The 14563-nt window shown below is 54.0% G+C and overlaps 3 protein-coding genes across 3 annotated transcripts; all 3 read right to left on the reverse strand.

The window, feature by feature from the left end:
• Positions 1 to 1332: 1332 nt before the first annotated feature.
• Positions 1333 to 3537, reverse strand: NECHADRAFT_32419 (uncharacterized protein; the record flags this gene model as incomplete). The annotated part of the gene is made up of 3 exons (XM_003046511.1): positions 1333 to 1597; positions 1648 to 3113; positions 3169 to 3537. The coding sequence occupies 3 exons, from the start codon at positions 3535 to 3537 to the stop codon at positions 1333 to 1335; spliced, it is 2100 nt and encodes a 699-aa protein (XP_003046557.1).
• A 3089-nt stretch (positions 3538 to 6626) lies between these two features.
• On the reverse strand, positions 6627 to 8005 carry NECHADRAFT_76383 (uncharacterized protein; the record flags this gene model as incomplete). The annotated part of the gene is made up of 3 exons (XM_003046512.1): positions 6627 to 6968; positions 7031 to 7490; positions 7539 to 8005. 3 exons carry the CDS (start codon positions 8003 to 8005, stop codon positions 6627 to 6629), a joined length of 1269 nt encoding a protein of 422 aa, XP_003046558.1.
• A 1083-nt stretch (positions 8006 to 9088) lies between these two features.
• On the reverse strand, positions 9089 to 12140 carry NECHADRAFT_76384 (uncharacterized protein; the record flags this gene model as incomplete). The annotated part of the gene is made up of 3 exons (XM_003046513.1): positions 9089 to 9163; positions 9225 to 11881; positions 11945 to 12140. 3 exons carry the CDS (start codon positions 12138 to 12140, stop codon positions 9089 to 9091), a joined length of 2928 nt encoding a protein of 975 aa, XP_003046559.1.
• Positions 12141 to 14563: the final 2423 nt, after the last annotated feature.

The following is a 14563-nucleotide window of genomic DNA, read 5'->3' on the forward strand; positions in this document are numbered from 1 at the left end:
GTCCCAATTGATGGATGCCTTATGGGGTCCGTGTCTGCCTTATTATGAAACAATCCCCTGGGATCTTCATACTACGTAGTAGGGTACGGGAGCCCGCCGGACGTGGGGATCAGGCATCGGCCGTCCCCATGAGGCCGGGAATCCTGGGTGGGGCGACCCCTCGGCCCGGTCCGGCCAGCGCCCGGCACCCCGGATTGTTGACGGGTAAAAAGTATGTCACCGTCACTGCCGATCCCGGGCGGCGCCGCTTCATTGTCTGCAGGGACTCGGTCTCGTCCCGACCCTCCCCGCACTCGCCCGCCTGTACCCGAGATCACGTTTCCTGAGCCTATCTACAGAGGAAGACTAATCAGTCACCCCTGGGCTTACTCGAGTCTCCGGCATCTGGGGCCCCAGACTGATTTCTATCAGCTCTCATTTGTCAATTGTTCGGCTGGAAATGACCATGATCCCCTTCATGGTAACCGAGATTTTACTCCCATCCGAAACGTTGTTTCATCTCTAACCAACTCATTGGAACACGGGATAGATTGACATCGGTCAGAGTAGACGCTCGTTACCATAAATATAGGCCTTTCCAGGGCCTTTGATTGTATATGCTGATGCTAATGGTAGGCGGGAACAATCAAATGGGTATTGATGCAATCATCCAAGACGTCATCATCAACTTGCAAATAGACATGAAATCCACCCGAGATACCTTTACTCCATCATCCAACCTCCCACACACACCGAGGTTTGGCACCTGCCCTGCTTTCCTGCTAATTTGCCCACCCATAACCGAGACCCCTGGAAATAATGCAACTAAGAACTTCCATTTGAAGACAAATATCGTTGTGGTGTTGACAGTCTCGGGTGTGCGGTCCGGAAAGCCGTATTAGGGAACCCTTCTAGCCAACCAACGATTTCCATTCCCCCGCCGCTTCCGCAGGTACTGAGTTAACCCAGACGCATGCACCCCGGATGATCCCCAAGAATGCCACCCAGTTCGAGGGGCTGCGCCCGGACAACTTTCGGGGCTTCGAGATCAGGGCCGATAAGCCTGTGGGACACCGCCTAGAAGCTTGTTGCAATGTCATGTCGCAGCCACGTAATCCTCCAACTCGAAGCGAAAGAAGGCAGTGCCTTTGTCGTTTGAACGAAATCGTATCGAAAGAGGCCGCCCTCATGCAATGAAGTACGCGTATTAACCCCGTGGGCGAGGGCTGAGTTGGGCAAGCACACCAGGTCTGCGGGGTCTCACGAACCGGCCGTGAGTTGGTCCTGGACCGCCAAGCAAACCACTTGGTTACGCGCTTGCACTGCCTGCGAGACTAGGAACTGCCCGCCTGACTAGGGGGTTCCCAGAAACGCTCGCCTTCTCACCTCAGCTTCCTTGATGATCTCGGCGGCTAGGCTTAGACTTGGAGCCAGGGTTGCGTATCGTTCAACCTCTAGGACCACCTCGTTGATGATTTGATCCAGAGCTTCTCGATGGGGCACCAATGTCAGCAAGATGCCAAGTAAGGACGGTGACATGCTGGCGCCCATGATGAGTAGAGTTTGAGAGACCATGGATAATGCCCCCTGCCAGATATATGGCATGTGTCCAGCATGACTATATCGAATGTTAATCGCAAAGTCAAAACAGGGGCTCGGGATACGTACTGTTCGTGGATGTGTTCCAACTGGCGGATGGAAGCCTCGAGACATTTGTGACAGTTCTCCCGCACAGCAGGGTCTAAAACTGCCTGCTCATTGTCCAATACTGCCAGGATGTATGGTCGGTAGATTATTGTGCGGCAAGCGAAGAACCGAAGTCGAAGCACCGTTTGGATAGGGTCCTGAAGGACGGTTCGTGTAAAGGGAAACTGCAGTGGTAATGGCAGGCTTTCGTACCACTGAGTTAGCTGGTAGTCGAGTTCCCCGACAACTGGCTCCAAACTTGTTGTTGATGCGATCGAATCTTTCGAATAGATGAGTTGGCTCACTCTATTCAGGAGTCGACGCAGGGCAATCTCAGCAAGGAAGTACCAAAGCTCGTCACGCCCAACGGCCTGCTCCGACTCTTCACCTTCGAATCCACACGGGAGGCCAACGTTTTCTTCAAATTGCACCACGCCCGAGTGAGGTAGGTCGAGCTCTGCGAGTAGGTCACTCTCGAACAGGAGAGCGTTCCAGTAAATGCGCTCCACAAGCTCTTTTTGATGGCTCGGGATGCGGCTCGGTGCCATGAGGAGGAGCTGGAGTTTCGTGCTGGTAGTGCAGAGAAGGTTCCACGCTTCCATGGGCCGGACCAGATAAAAGTGATATGCAGCAGCAAGTAGGTGGCATTGGGCTGCAACAACGCTGTTGGCGGTCATCATGCCCGGAAGAAGTGACCAGGCCGCCGTGAAGTATTGCAACCCAGGTGGGTCCTCTTGAGGGACGATCCTGGATATGCTTCCATGTAGACTTGCTTGGCCAAGTGCCAAAACAAGAAGTACAACGCAGCTCTCCGGTCCTTCTCTGAAACCGTTGGAAAGGGCGGTGCGGTACTGGCTTCTCCAGGTGTAAGGGTTGACGCAAGCGTACCAAACGTTGACCCGCTCGAAGTAAGCCTCGATATATGCCTGGGTGTTCGAGAGATCCACGCAAGGAGTTTTCGTCAGAGAATGAAGCGGCTCTCGGGCCATTTCCAACTGGAGGAGTATTTGCGGATCATATGGCCGAGAAACCAAATCTCTGATGAGAGGCCATTGCAACAAATGCATAGCAGCGTTGGTGTGAACCTTGGGCATGGTAGAGATGTTGGTTCCAATGGGCTGGGCGGACCATGTGCCAAATCCACCGTTGGGAATAGAGACAAAGTTGGTGGGGTTGACGGCCATAACAAGGTTGTCACCACTAAGCCCCGTGCCATTGCTCATGCCAGGCGAGTCTTGGGTCAAGTTAAGACCGTTTGGTGATGTGCTCACCATACTCATCTGCAGCAGGCTTTCGATACGATTTAACCGCTCGAGGATCAGCTTGTCGCCGGCATCCAGTTTGATACCCGGCTCTCGATAGATGCATTCAGCACCAAGCTCGGTACATAGTTTGCACTTGGGCTTAGTCCCATCACAGCGGGATTTTCTCGAACGGCAAACCTCGCACTAGAGAATGGTAAGCATGCGGAATGAGCAACAGCGGGTTCATGTCGCAACGCACAGCGATGGTGGCTCTGCGCCGAGGGTAGTCGACACCTGTTTCGGTATTCCTCCTCTTGAGCGGGTTCGAGCCTTCATCACTCGGGAGTTTTTGTGTGCCGTTGGTCATTGTATCGGTTCTGTTCTCAGATGACTGGGATAGATGACGGGGTTTTTGTGCTGAGCTCAACATGGTGTCTCTGCTGAAACTAGCTGTGCGCTGGTTCTTGAAAGTAACTGGGGATTTTATTCCTAACTCGTTGGACATGGCTGTGAGTGAAGCCGCCGGAATTTCTAGCGAGAAGCTGTCGCGTGAAGGGACGGCAAACGGCCTGGCCGCAGCAGTCATGGATGCTGAGTGAGGAGATTCGCCCGTCGAAGATGGAGACATGACGTGGTAATGCGAATAGGGCGAGATGGGGTAGCTGCCTCTGGTTCAGAGTGCGGCAATGGATGAGGTCGATGCTGGGTCGGTCTCAAAGGGGAAGAGAGCTGAAGGCGCGCACAATCCCAGAGAGTTTGTCAGCGAGGCGACATTTCGGGCCAAGGCAAAGGAGAGGTGGTCGGTAAGACGAGGGTCAGGCGATGGGATGAAAGCTCCAGAGCAGAGTCAAGGCCAAAGCTGACAGCGGGCGACTAGTGGTGTCTTCCAAGAAGGGCGACAAGCCTGAGAGCGAAGTATATGTATGCCAGGCGTCACCGTTACAATGAGGGCATTGCGATGTTCAAATATTTGACGTCGCAAGAGGCGTTCCGTCCGACGACCGAAATGGAGGAGCTATGGTTATGTATGGGGGAGCGGCAAGGACAAGGGTCTGAGAGGACTCTGTTACCACTGTACTCGACAACCCCGGACCCTGGTGCGGCCGGCGGTGGAAGAGGGTGGTGGAGAATCGGCGGAGGAGATTTAACGATTTGGGAACTTCTGGAGAAATGGACCGTTTGCTGGCCTACCACAGGGGGTGTTTGAGGGATCCAATTAGACGAGTCAACGGCTGCCAGGCCCCCAGAGTCCCAAGACCACGGAGCATGGAGAGCCCGCGAGGTAGGTAGGGCAAGGCAGGGTATGGCATGACAACCGAGGGCAAGACTGAACTGGCTGGACTCGATTGTGTCGGGCGCAGCTCTGGGCAATGATGATGGTGGTGGTGTATGCCGTCGTCTCGTCTCGTCTCGTTCCGTCTCGTCTTGACTTGATCATGGCAGCTCGGGTGATCCAATCTGGGGAAGCCCTCTCGTTTCGCCGGCTTCGCGAGACTCCGTTGGCCATTCTGGAGCACTGGCCCGATCCGTCCCCCAGAAGCTAAGTTGGAATCGGCCGCTTGACGCTCGCCCCTTGCCCAGGCTTGTCATCACCCGCACGAGGCAGCCCGAGCCAGTTGTTCCCGTTGAAGCAGCCAGGTAGGGGACAATCTTTTGATGAGGGAGGGTCGCCTCAAGGACGGATTGGTGGGCCGGTCATATCACAGCGGGTTGTTGTGTGTGGAGAAGTTGGCCATGCGAGAACGGTCGTTGAAAGTCTCGTCGTTCCATTTTTTTCTCGGGATATTCTTGAGACTTGTCACAATCTTGGATGTTCGAGTTCCAGGTTGTTTGAGGTCAAAGAGCGTGCATGAAGAAAGGCAAAAGTTGTAATCTGAAGCCAAGCACGTGCGTTGTGAGACGTCCGCACTGTATTTACAGGGACCGGATCCACCTGGGGTGCAGCAGTATGCGCGACATGTTGCTGTTGTTAGCGTGCTGTAGCCCAGTGCGCTCTCAAGTGTATACGGTGCCATACCTTCCTTTACCTGCTCTCCTCCGTCCCATCCATCCAACTTGCGTCATTTCACATCCTTGAACTGTTTGGTTTTGTCCAATTTCTTTTCATCTAAAAGTTTTCATTACACAACTCAGTTGCTAGAGGCAACTGGATGCTAAAACCGCAAAGCGACTCTGTTGTGAGCTTCCTTGGTATCTCGGTCTTGCAACATCTGTACCTTGTCTGGCAGAGCTTGACCAGACGAGATGGAGATGCTTTGGTCTAGACCTCGTGGTCAATCAAGCCTTGCTGCTTCGGGTACTTGATGATCGCCTCGGATAGTAGCCGTGCCCTGTCACTCGGGAGCCATGGGACCAAAAACCTCTCCACCCATCACGATACCTCGGATCATGTCTCGTCCTTTAACTCTCAGAGATCTTCAAGAATCGTCGGAAAGACGGGAACGCTGATGAAGCTACGATGGAGCCAACAGCCTCTTCTCAAGGCAATACGCTGGGGCAATATAGGTCGTCAATGGGCGCCGGTCAGCATCTGAACGCACTGTCCTGCGAGTCGTCCTCACGATGGCAGCATACGAACGGCCCGAATAGGAGGGCAACTTCGGTAGAGCCTTGCAATCCTACCCAATCCGATCCTCAGCCTGTAGCCGACCTGGGGCCCTAGTGCACCCCCTCCCGGTCTGGGGGCGCTGAACATGATGCTGGTCCAGTTCGGAATGCCTGTCAAACCTGCGGGGAAGCTTGGGGTGTGGCACGTTGTCTCCAACAGAGGAAAAGGTTGGCCAAGGTTGTCTGACTGACGCCTCCCAGATCATTTCGCTCAGTCCAAGTACCGACACGCGGGCTGACGCTCACGCCTAATGCGACTTCAAGGAGCTTGACTTGGGTTGACAACCCAACCTTTGAGCAGCCGCTCGATGTTGAAGATAACGACAGTCTCAGCCACGGCGCTCACCGCAACAACTTCAGGAGTCTTTGCGAACCTGCTCTCATGCAGCTGCTGTAGTCTCATCACACGGAAAACCTCAACCGCGCATCATGGCTACAGTTTCTTCGGCGGGGTCTATGCACCCCAACCGTTGCTTCACAAGGCTTGCCAGCCACGAGTTGGACTATTGAAAACTGCGAATAGAACCTTGCCGGGTTATCGGAACTTGCCAACTTCCGAGTCGGTTCTGTAGTAGAAGTAAAATAAGGGTCTTGCATGGATCCGTAGAAAGCTTCTGTACTCGGCTCCGAGAGCCCCGTGTGCTGCCTTGAAACAAGTTCATCCCGCTCGTATGTATCTGCAAGGAAGAAACATTAATGCACTGATGCTATAACATGCTTCAGGGCGTTCCCCCTGCATCAAAACTGCAGATAGCACGATCGCCACAGCTCCGAGATGGTCGATCACCTGGGGACATGGCAGCGGAGCAAGGCGACCTGCCCCTGGCACTGCAACCCAACTTGCTCGGCTTCATCCTTCATCGGCCTCGGAAGCCGTCGACCCGGACGCGATGTTCTACGCATTGACGTCTGATCGAATGCGGATGCGGCTGATGCTTGAACGACTCTAACAGGACGCACATCTCGGGAATGTGGGCGGCGCCGTCTGACAGTTACATGACTCTCATGTATGCCCTCACGCCCAACAGAGACAAGGTGCATCACGGAAGAGGACCGGAACCGCTCGTAAGGGGGACGATCAATGCTGACTTTGTTTGAAATATGGCCTGATCACTCATTAAACACGACAGCTGTGACTCCGCCTTCCACTTCGGCATACGCAACAAACTTGCCCAGCAAGCCTGTTTTGACATCTCTCTCCATGACGACAACTCGGCCATCACTCTGAAGTGCCACCGCAACCAAGGTTCCCGCCTTGTTGATGGTGAACTGACGAGGGAACCCTCCTCCACAAGGCACCTCCTGACGTAGGTTGAGGTGACCCGTCTCAGCATCTATCTCGAAGTTGACGAGTGGGTCCGAGACGATACTCGTGGTGTTGCCGGGATCAAAGTTCGGCACTTCGAGAGCATTCTCGTTCCGAGAAGAGAGGATAAGAAATCTCATGTCAGGCTGTGTGAAGAATGTTAGCTGACGTTGAACCATCCTCCAGAAACCAAGAGGTCGGCACTTACAGAGATGACAACTTCAGAAGCCGCCGCACCCTCTGGCACATCCTTGTCCTTGCCGTGGACGCCACTCTTCCAGATTTCCTCAAAAGCGATGGAGTCTTGGCCGTACGCCACCTCATAACCGACGATTGTGTTGCCCAACTCGGTAACAGCATACATGAACGTCTTGTGCTTGACAGCAAAGGCGATGTGTCGAGGCCCGCTGCCAGCAGCAACGGCCAGAGGCCCAAGCTCTATCAAGCCAGGGCCCGCGTGATCGACAAGATATACGCGAATGAGGTCAGCGCCTAGATCTGGCACCAGGACAAATCGACCACTTGGGTCAACAACCGCGGCATGAGGATGTGGTGCCTCTTGCCGGGAAGGATTCGGGCCTGGTTTAGTAAGTTCAAACTCTTGAACTTGAATGGGAGATATCTTGGCTGGATCCCGGATGTCCCAAGTGGAAAGGGCTGAACCACCGCTGGATGCTCTGTTAGCTTCTGGACCTCATCACAAAGGGGTAACATACTAATGAGCCACCACAAGGCTTTGGCCTCGGTCACCATACAACGAAGCGCTGACAGGCCCAAAGACAGTGGACACCTTGTCTAACGGCGTCAAGGACCCATCCCGGTTTGTCCTAAAGGACACGAGCGAGCCATTCTTGCCATCCTCCAGCCCCTCGTCGAGACAGTAAAGAAGCGAGTCCCGGTCAGCTAGTGCAAGCCACGACGGGCTCCCAGCACATCCCTCGGTTGTCGACACAGGTGGAAGAACAACGACAGCGGCCCCTTGCTGCCTGACGCCCGTGATGTTAAGCGTAGTGACAACCCCGCTGTAGGAGGCCACATAGAGGAAAGATTCCGAGAGCACATGGTCTTCCAAATAGCCGTGGGTCATGCCCCAAGGCGCATACCCGCGGTAAAGGGTGTGGTACGCGCAGTGAAGCATTAGCAGAAATACCGGCACCGCGAAGAACAGGGTCGAGACCAGCATCGCGGTGCTGTTGTCCCGAAAGGGGTTCCCTAACGAGAAAGCCCGCCTGTGAAGCAACCCCATTATGTGTGTGATGTGATTTCCGGCTCTCGGGAGCGTATTAAAAGCGGCAAGTCGATAATGGAGATCGGGAACTCTTTTGAAAGTTGACGACGATGGTTCAACAACGACAAAGCAAAAGCAACCTGACCCTTCACGCTAGCTATCCGGCGCTAAAGATTCTAGCATTGCCTGAATGGGCTGGACAGGGGGAGGGGGTCTTTTAGCCGACGTTGCTGCAGGGGGGATGGGATGGGATGGAATGGAGTTTGATGCGGAGCAGGTGGAGAGGGGGGAGCGGGTGATGAAGGAAGCGATTGCGGGTTAAGGGAATAAAAGGAAATGAGAGTAAGAATGAGTGTCTGTGGAAGAGTCAAGTTTGGTTGAAGCTGAGGAGGATTGTTTGTCCCTTCTTTTCAGTGGATGCCCTGAGACAGACAGAACATACAGGGGCTGGTGACAGCTTCAACAGCCACAGCAAAAGCCTCCCTCAGGTCGATGCCATGCCGTGCCATGCCATGGATGCAGTGACACCCAACATCTGAGATCCATCCATTCCACGTTTTAACGGGTCACTGTCCGTACGTATGAATCATGTGCCCGTTTCACATGCATCCATTTCCATTCTTAATTAACCATATCCCGGTGGGCGGGTTCAACGGCCGAGGGCCCTGCATTCATGGACATCCATCAGCAGCCGCAGCAGCAGCAGCAGAGCCACACATCATGACACGGCCGCTTCCATTCTCACATCATTCCACGAATCATGAAGCGTGTTTCATCAGCCCACCATCTTCTACACCCAACAGCTTCCTCAAAAGAAATGGTCATAAACACCAGATGCCATTGTCTTTTTTGTATCAACTCCTATAGCTGGAAAAATGTCCAAGCCCGTATTTACTCCCTTTTTCCTCGTCTTTTATCACATTCATTTTCCTGGTATCATATGGATCTTGAACTCACCCCGCCGCCATCACCCCTTTTCAACACAACACATTCCTAGACTCTTGACGCTCCAATCATAACTTCTTCTCACTCCTAAACTCAGGCCTTCTCGGCAGGGAAATCTTGGATTGCAGGCGTAGTGGTTCCTCTTGAGCGGGACATGCTGTAAGGTGCCTGGACAGAGTCAGTTAGTCTCCAGCTACAATCAATGGGATCAATATTTTTTTGCACGTACCAAAACCTCCTTTGCGTTGGAGACTCTCCATGCGAGTTTCCTCACACTTCCGTCTGCAGCCACGACAGGTGGTGCAAACTCGATGCCAAACATTTCTCGGATGGCATATACAATTCTCTTGGCGTACTTTGTGTCTCGCTCAACGTGGCCACCAAATGGTTCCTCAGGCTGGTTAGGTGCGATATCAGGGTCGCGGTCCAGGCAGTTCTGAACGACGGGCAGAAGAGCTGACTCGACTGCTTGCTCGTACAGTCCCTTAGCACCAACATCAACGTCCTCCTCGTCAAATTTGCTGATACGGATCTCAAAGGGCTCGGAAATGCTGAGAGCAGTGTGGTGTCCATCATGGTGGTATCGGAATTCGAAAACACCTTGTGTCCACCACAGCTTGTCTCCACGGAATTCAACCTCGCCTTCCACCATGTCGATCTCGGTTGCCTCTGTTGTCGAAACAGGATGCTCTTCCACGGCGATGCTGACATCGGCTGTCAAAGAGTCATAAACGCCAGCATTTGTAGGTGCCCAGCGTCCCAAAGATGGAACCTCGGTCGTTTCCCTAGAACGGTTGTCCGTGACCATGTAAAGGCCGATCCAATCCTTCTTGCTGTGGCCTGCGGGTGCCCTCCACTTGACTCGAAGAGGCGCGCCGTACTCGTAGATCATGGTCTTGATTTGCTTGGGGAATCTGCCAGTCAAACTCTCCTTTCCAGTGAACTTGTCGTCAATAGAGGTACCCATCGAGGGTGTGCCCTGCACTGAGAGGGAGTACAGCTTGGGATCGTGGCCTTGCAAGTCCGGAGCGATTCGTGTGATGGTGAGTCGGGCGGGGGCCATGTTGAACAGCGCCGAAGTGTCCCTGACAATAGTCTTGACACCAGCCGCAAACTTGGGTCGAGCAGTATCGAGGAAGTCTTCGACAAATTGAGTAGTATCGTCCAGCACCTTGTCGACGCTCTCCTGCCATCCCTTGACGGGTGGGGGAAGCGAACGCTTGATGAACTTGGTGAGTCCTGCTTCTCTGCGAAGGCTCCGGCCGTAGATCTTTTGCATGTGCGGTCGCTCGATGTACGAGATGTAGAAGACGGTCAGGATCTGAGTCACCAGGGCCATGAGGAAGATGGATCGACTCCAGGTGATGAGCGCAGCGCCCCAGACACCAGCAGTTCCAAAGAATCGGTCAGGGTTGTTGAGGAATCGGTAGATGGACTTGTAGGTCAGCTTGGCCTGCTGGTCAAAGAAGAAGTCACCACAGAACCATCCAAACTCGCCAAGGGAGTCATAGACGCTAAAGGCAGTCCACAGCTGGAGGGCCACCAGTCCGGCACCGAGAACGTGCTTGAGCATCACCAAGCCGTAGGCCCAGTCCTCAGGGGGGGAGTACATCTTCCAGCACGCAGCAATGAAGGCGGTGTTGCACATGATCATACTGATGTGGTGAAGGCCCTTCCACTGACGCCAAGCCTCGCCAGCACTCTCGCCGAACTTGAGGAAGTGACGCGTCCACATCTTGGTCTTTGACTGCTTATCCAGGATGAGGCCGAGGCCGAGATGATACCAAACGCGCCACGCCAGTGCGTGGAGGACAAAGATGGCTTGCCAGACGGGGGTTTCGGGCGTCACAAAGGTGAGGACAGCTACATAGGATGGCAGAACAATGACGGTAAAGTCAGGAACCCGGAACAGGTCAATGTTGTTCAAGCCAACGAGGTTGTGGACCGGGGCGGGCGATTCCTTGTGTGTCGGGGCAAGAGTCTGCTGATCGAATGCGCCCTCGAGCGACTTGACATCGGCGGGCACAACATCACCTTGGCTCTCAGAGGCAGTTCGCTTGCGAGGGGGCGGGGGGTTGTAGGTCTTCTCAATGTGAGGGTTCTCAACAATCACGAGGAAGGCGAACTGGGCCAAATGAGCGAGGATAGAGATGAAGAGCACCTCGTAGCTGGCGGCCATCATGGAGATGCCATAGTAACCCGCGTAGCCGATCGAGTACATGGGGTGGGGAGCCATCTCAAAGACACCGTCAAAGGTCAAGTCCTGGTCGATGAGGTAGAAGAAATCTCCCCAGTACCAGGCAAAATCCTTGACGACGCGGTGAGCGTCCAATTTGACCCAGAGGTTGAAGCCGATGAGAGAGATGCCAATGGCCCATCGAGAGAAACCAATCAGGGGGTTCTCACCCTCGGGGCTGTGACCACAGACGATTGCAAAGAGGCAGTAGGATACGAAATCACACATGAGGATCAAGTCAACTACCCTCCGGAAGACCAGCCATGTGTTGTACTCAATGGGGGCCTTTTCGAACTCGTAATCTTCCTCAATCTTTGTCTCGAGCTCGTTCTTGAGCAGGTTGTAGAGCCATGGTCGGGGGTTCTTGCCGGTGGCAGGGTTCTCAAAGAGCTTCCAGCGACGAGCCCAAGTGACGAGACGGCGATGGTTTGACTGAATCTGAAGGAGAACGCCAATTCCGATGTTGTAGCAGGCTCGCCAGAAGAGAAAGACAAAGGCAAAGACGATGCGCTTGTAGGAAGAGGGAAGGAAATAGGCAGCCAAGATGTGAAGTCCAAGGATAGTCAAGACAATTGCATCAGAAAAGTTCTTTGGTTGTCGAGGATCAAGAAGTTGAGAAACCATGTCATGAGTGGTGGGGACAATGAAGACTGTTTTGACATGTGAAAGTCAGCCAACGCGACAAACCATCTTCTGCCACGATCAAAGCGTACCTGTGCCGTCCGGGGTTCGTCCATACGTCTTGCTTGCCTTGTCGGATGACACATTGGCATCGGCATTGGCATCTGACGACTCGCGACTGTGCCCTGGTTGTGAGGGGAGCTTGTCTTGATCGACCAACGGCTCGACCCCAGGCTGCCGAAGCCGAAGCCCAGGGCCGGTGGAGGGCAGATCGGCGGCAGTGCTCATGACTGAGGTTGCTTGGAGCTCAGCAGAAGAGCAATGTTGAATTGACGGAACGTTGTTGATGAATTGGACGCCCTTGAGGACAAAGGGAAAAGAGAAAGAAAGGGTTTAGAAAGTAGAAATGGCGAGTGAGGACCGGACGGAACCTAGAAACGGACAACTGTTGGGGAGGCCCCTCGTGCGCTCGAAACGACGTCAGGGCTCCGCTGAAAGAGCACGGGGCCAGTTGGTTGAGCTCTGCTCTGTCTGCTCCGAACTGGACACGACAGGGCAGGACAGGGTCTGGAGCTTGAGCTGCTGGAAGCTGGGGCTAGCTGATGCGTCGTGAGTGGAGGGAGAGGAGGGATTTAGCAGGGGAGCCGCGCTGTGCCTCGATTTATTCCCCGGACCTGTTGCAGGAGAACGTGCAAGAAGCCACCAATGGCGCGACTTTGAAGGTTCGTCTGGGCTTGCGGTTAGTCGCTGATCTGTTTGGTCTGTGGGATTGGATGCGAATAAGGAAGAAAGAGGGTGTGGTAGAACTTGACGGAGGCAAAGAGCCCGGGCAGACAGACTTGCCCGCCGTGTAACACATGCCACCTCTAATACAGGCGGGGAGTGGTTTCCCTCCCGGCTGCAGCTCCTGCTGCAACCGTTCAACGGGGCCTGGGGCCACTGAGTGAGCGCTGCATGGGAGCAGGAGCCGCTAAGCCCACTGTGACACCGTGGAGCCCGCCAGCCTTACTCAATGCGTGGGGCTAGGAATGGCTCCAAACACCGCTCAAAGAAAGACTTTGGACTTCCATCAACTTCTCCACCTCTCGGCGCCTCAGTCGCGTGCCCTCCCTGCTCGGTCCGTTACTTGGGAACAGAGCCTCCATCGGATGAGTTCCCTGCTCGAACCATTGCTCTGCCGAACATCTCCTGACGTCTACGGCCTCACATGACCCCGACCGACGACAGCTCCTCGACGCCGATTCTACCCGGAACCTGCCCTGCCGCTGCAGAGACGGACTGCAGCCGGCGCCCGGCGCCGTGATGGAGGACGCCTCCCGATAGGTACCGCGGGAGCTACCCCACCAGTCGGCGGTGGGGGCTCGGATGCGACTCCTGTGAGCTTCGACCATGGAAGAGGTCCAGTGGCTTCTTTCACGTCTCACTGATCCTTGAAGGCCAGCACACAAAATGGACCCTCATTTAAACGAGATCCGTGGGGTACAATCACATGTGAATCTGAGCAGCAGAGAGGAAAGAGGCAGCATCTCAGATCAATGCTTCGCCCTGCTACGGGCTGAGATTCAAAGTCAACATTGAGGTCATTGTGACTCGATACGTTTGCAAAGTTGCTGCCGTCAAAGTCTCAATTCCAGCCCAGACTCGCTTGTTCACCTCTGAAGCCCTCCCAAGGCCGTGAGCACGAGACCCTGAGCTGGATCCGGAAGCGACTCTCTCGCGATCGTCCATCACCCCAAGCCCTAGTCATCAAGCCTTCAAGGGTCTCGACCTGCGACCCTTGCTTTCACGAGCTAGTCGAATCTGTTGAGAGCAAAACACGCCAATGGCTAATCTTACAGTGGCCTTTTCTAATCCGCCTCGATGAATCCCGTTGACCCGACTGCTGGAGGCGAGAGAGACATTTATCCCGCAGTGTCTCGTCCCCGCTATTGAGCCAGTTTTCATCCTAGAATAAGCGGTTCACGAGTTGTTGGGAAGCTGAAGCTTATTGGCCCCTGGTCTGTTGTCATCTTTTAATTGCTATCTCTTTCTCCTTCCTTGATATTCCACCCGTCTCGGAGTCGAGACATCTGCTGGTGGGCAAGGATACTAGCTCGCGGTAGTCCCCTGAAATTACGAGCTCTTAACAACTCACATAATTCTCAAGTCTAGGAAATCGCTAAATAATTCCTATCTTTGGGTCGAGTCACGGGCCGACTCTCAGGGAGCCCTATTGGCACGGCTAAAGTCTGCAGTTCCCTGCTTTACGAATCGTCCAGTTGGAAGAACAGAATGTCATGATGAAAGGCCTCGGCAATGCATTGGACCTTTTGCATACCACACGTCAATCACCGCTCGCAGTGTTCAAGTTCGGTGTGCATTATCCCTACTAAGAGGACACCGCAATTTCGATCGGGGATCAAAGACGATTAGTGACTCTGTTGGGCTTCTCTGATTTCGTCATCGAGTTTTTATTCGGTCATTGGACTATCTCGGTATGTACGAAGTAATAAGTGGCAAGCTGGGACGGTACTAAAGTTCCTGATCAAAATATACTTGAAGTACCTGACCAGACAAAGTTGTTTGGTAAGAAAGGGGCTTGGTCGTGGCAATTCCTCCCACTCCCTTTTCCTCAAAGAAGGGAAACCAGGCAAAGGGACCATCAAACTCCAGGCAACGGAGATGATTGGAACAGACCTTTCAGCTTTACTAAACAAGTGTTATTCTCTGTC

This window comes from Fusarium vanettenii, assembly GCF_000151355.1.
Source record: "Fusarium vanettenii 77-13-4 chromosome 2 genomic scaffold NECHAsca_18_chr2_1_0, whole genome shotgun sequence".
Classification (NCBI taxonomy): domain Eukaryota; kingdom Fungi; phylum Ascomycota; class Sordariomycetes; order Hypocreales; family Nectriaceae; genus Fusarium; species Fusarium vanettenii.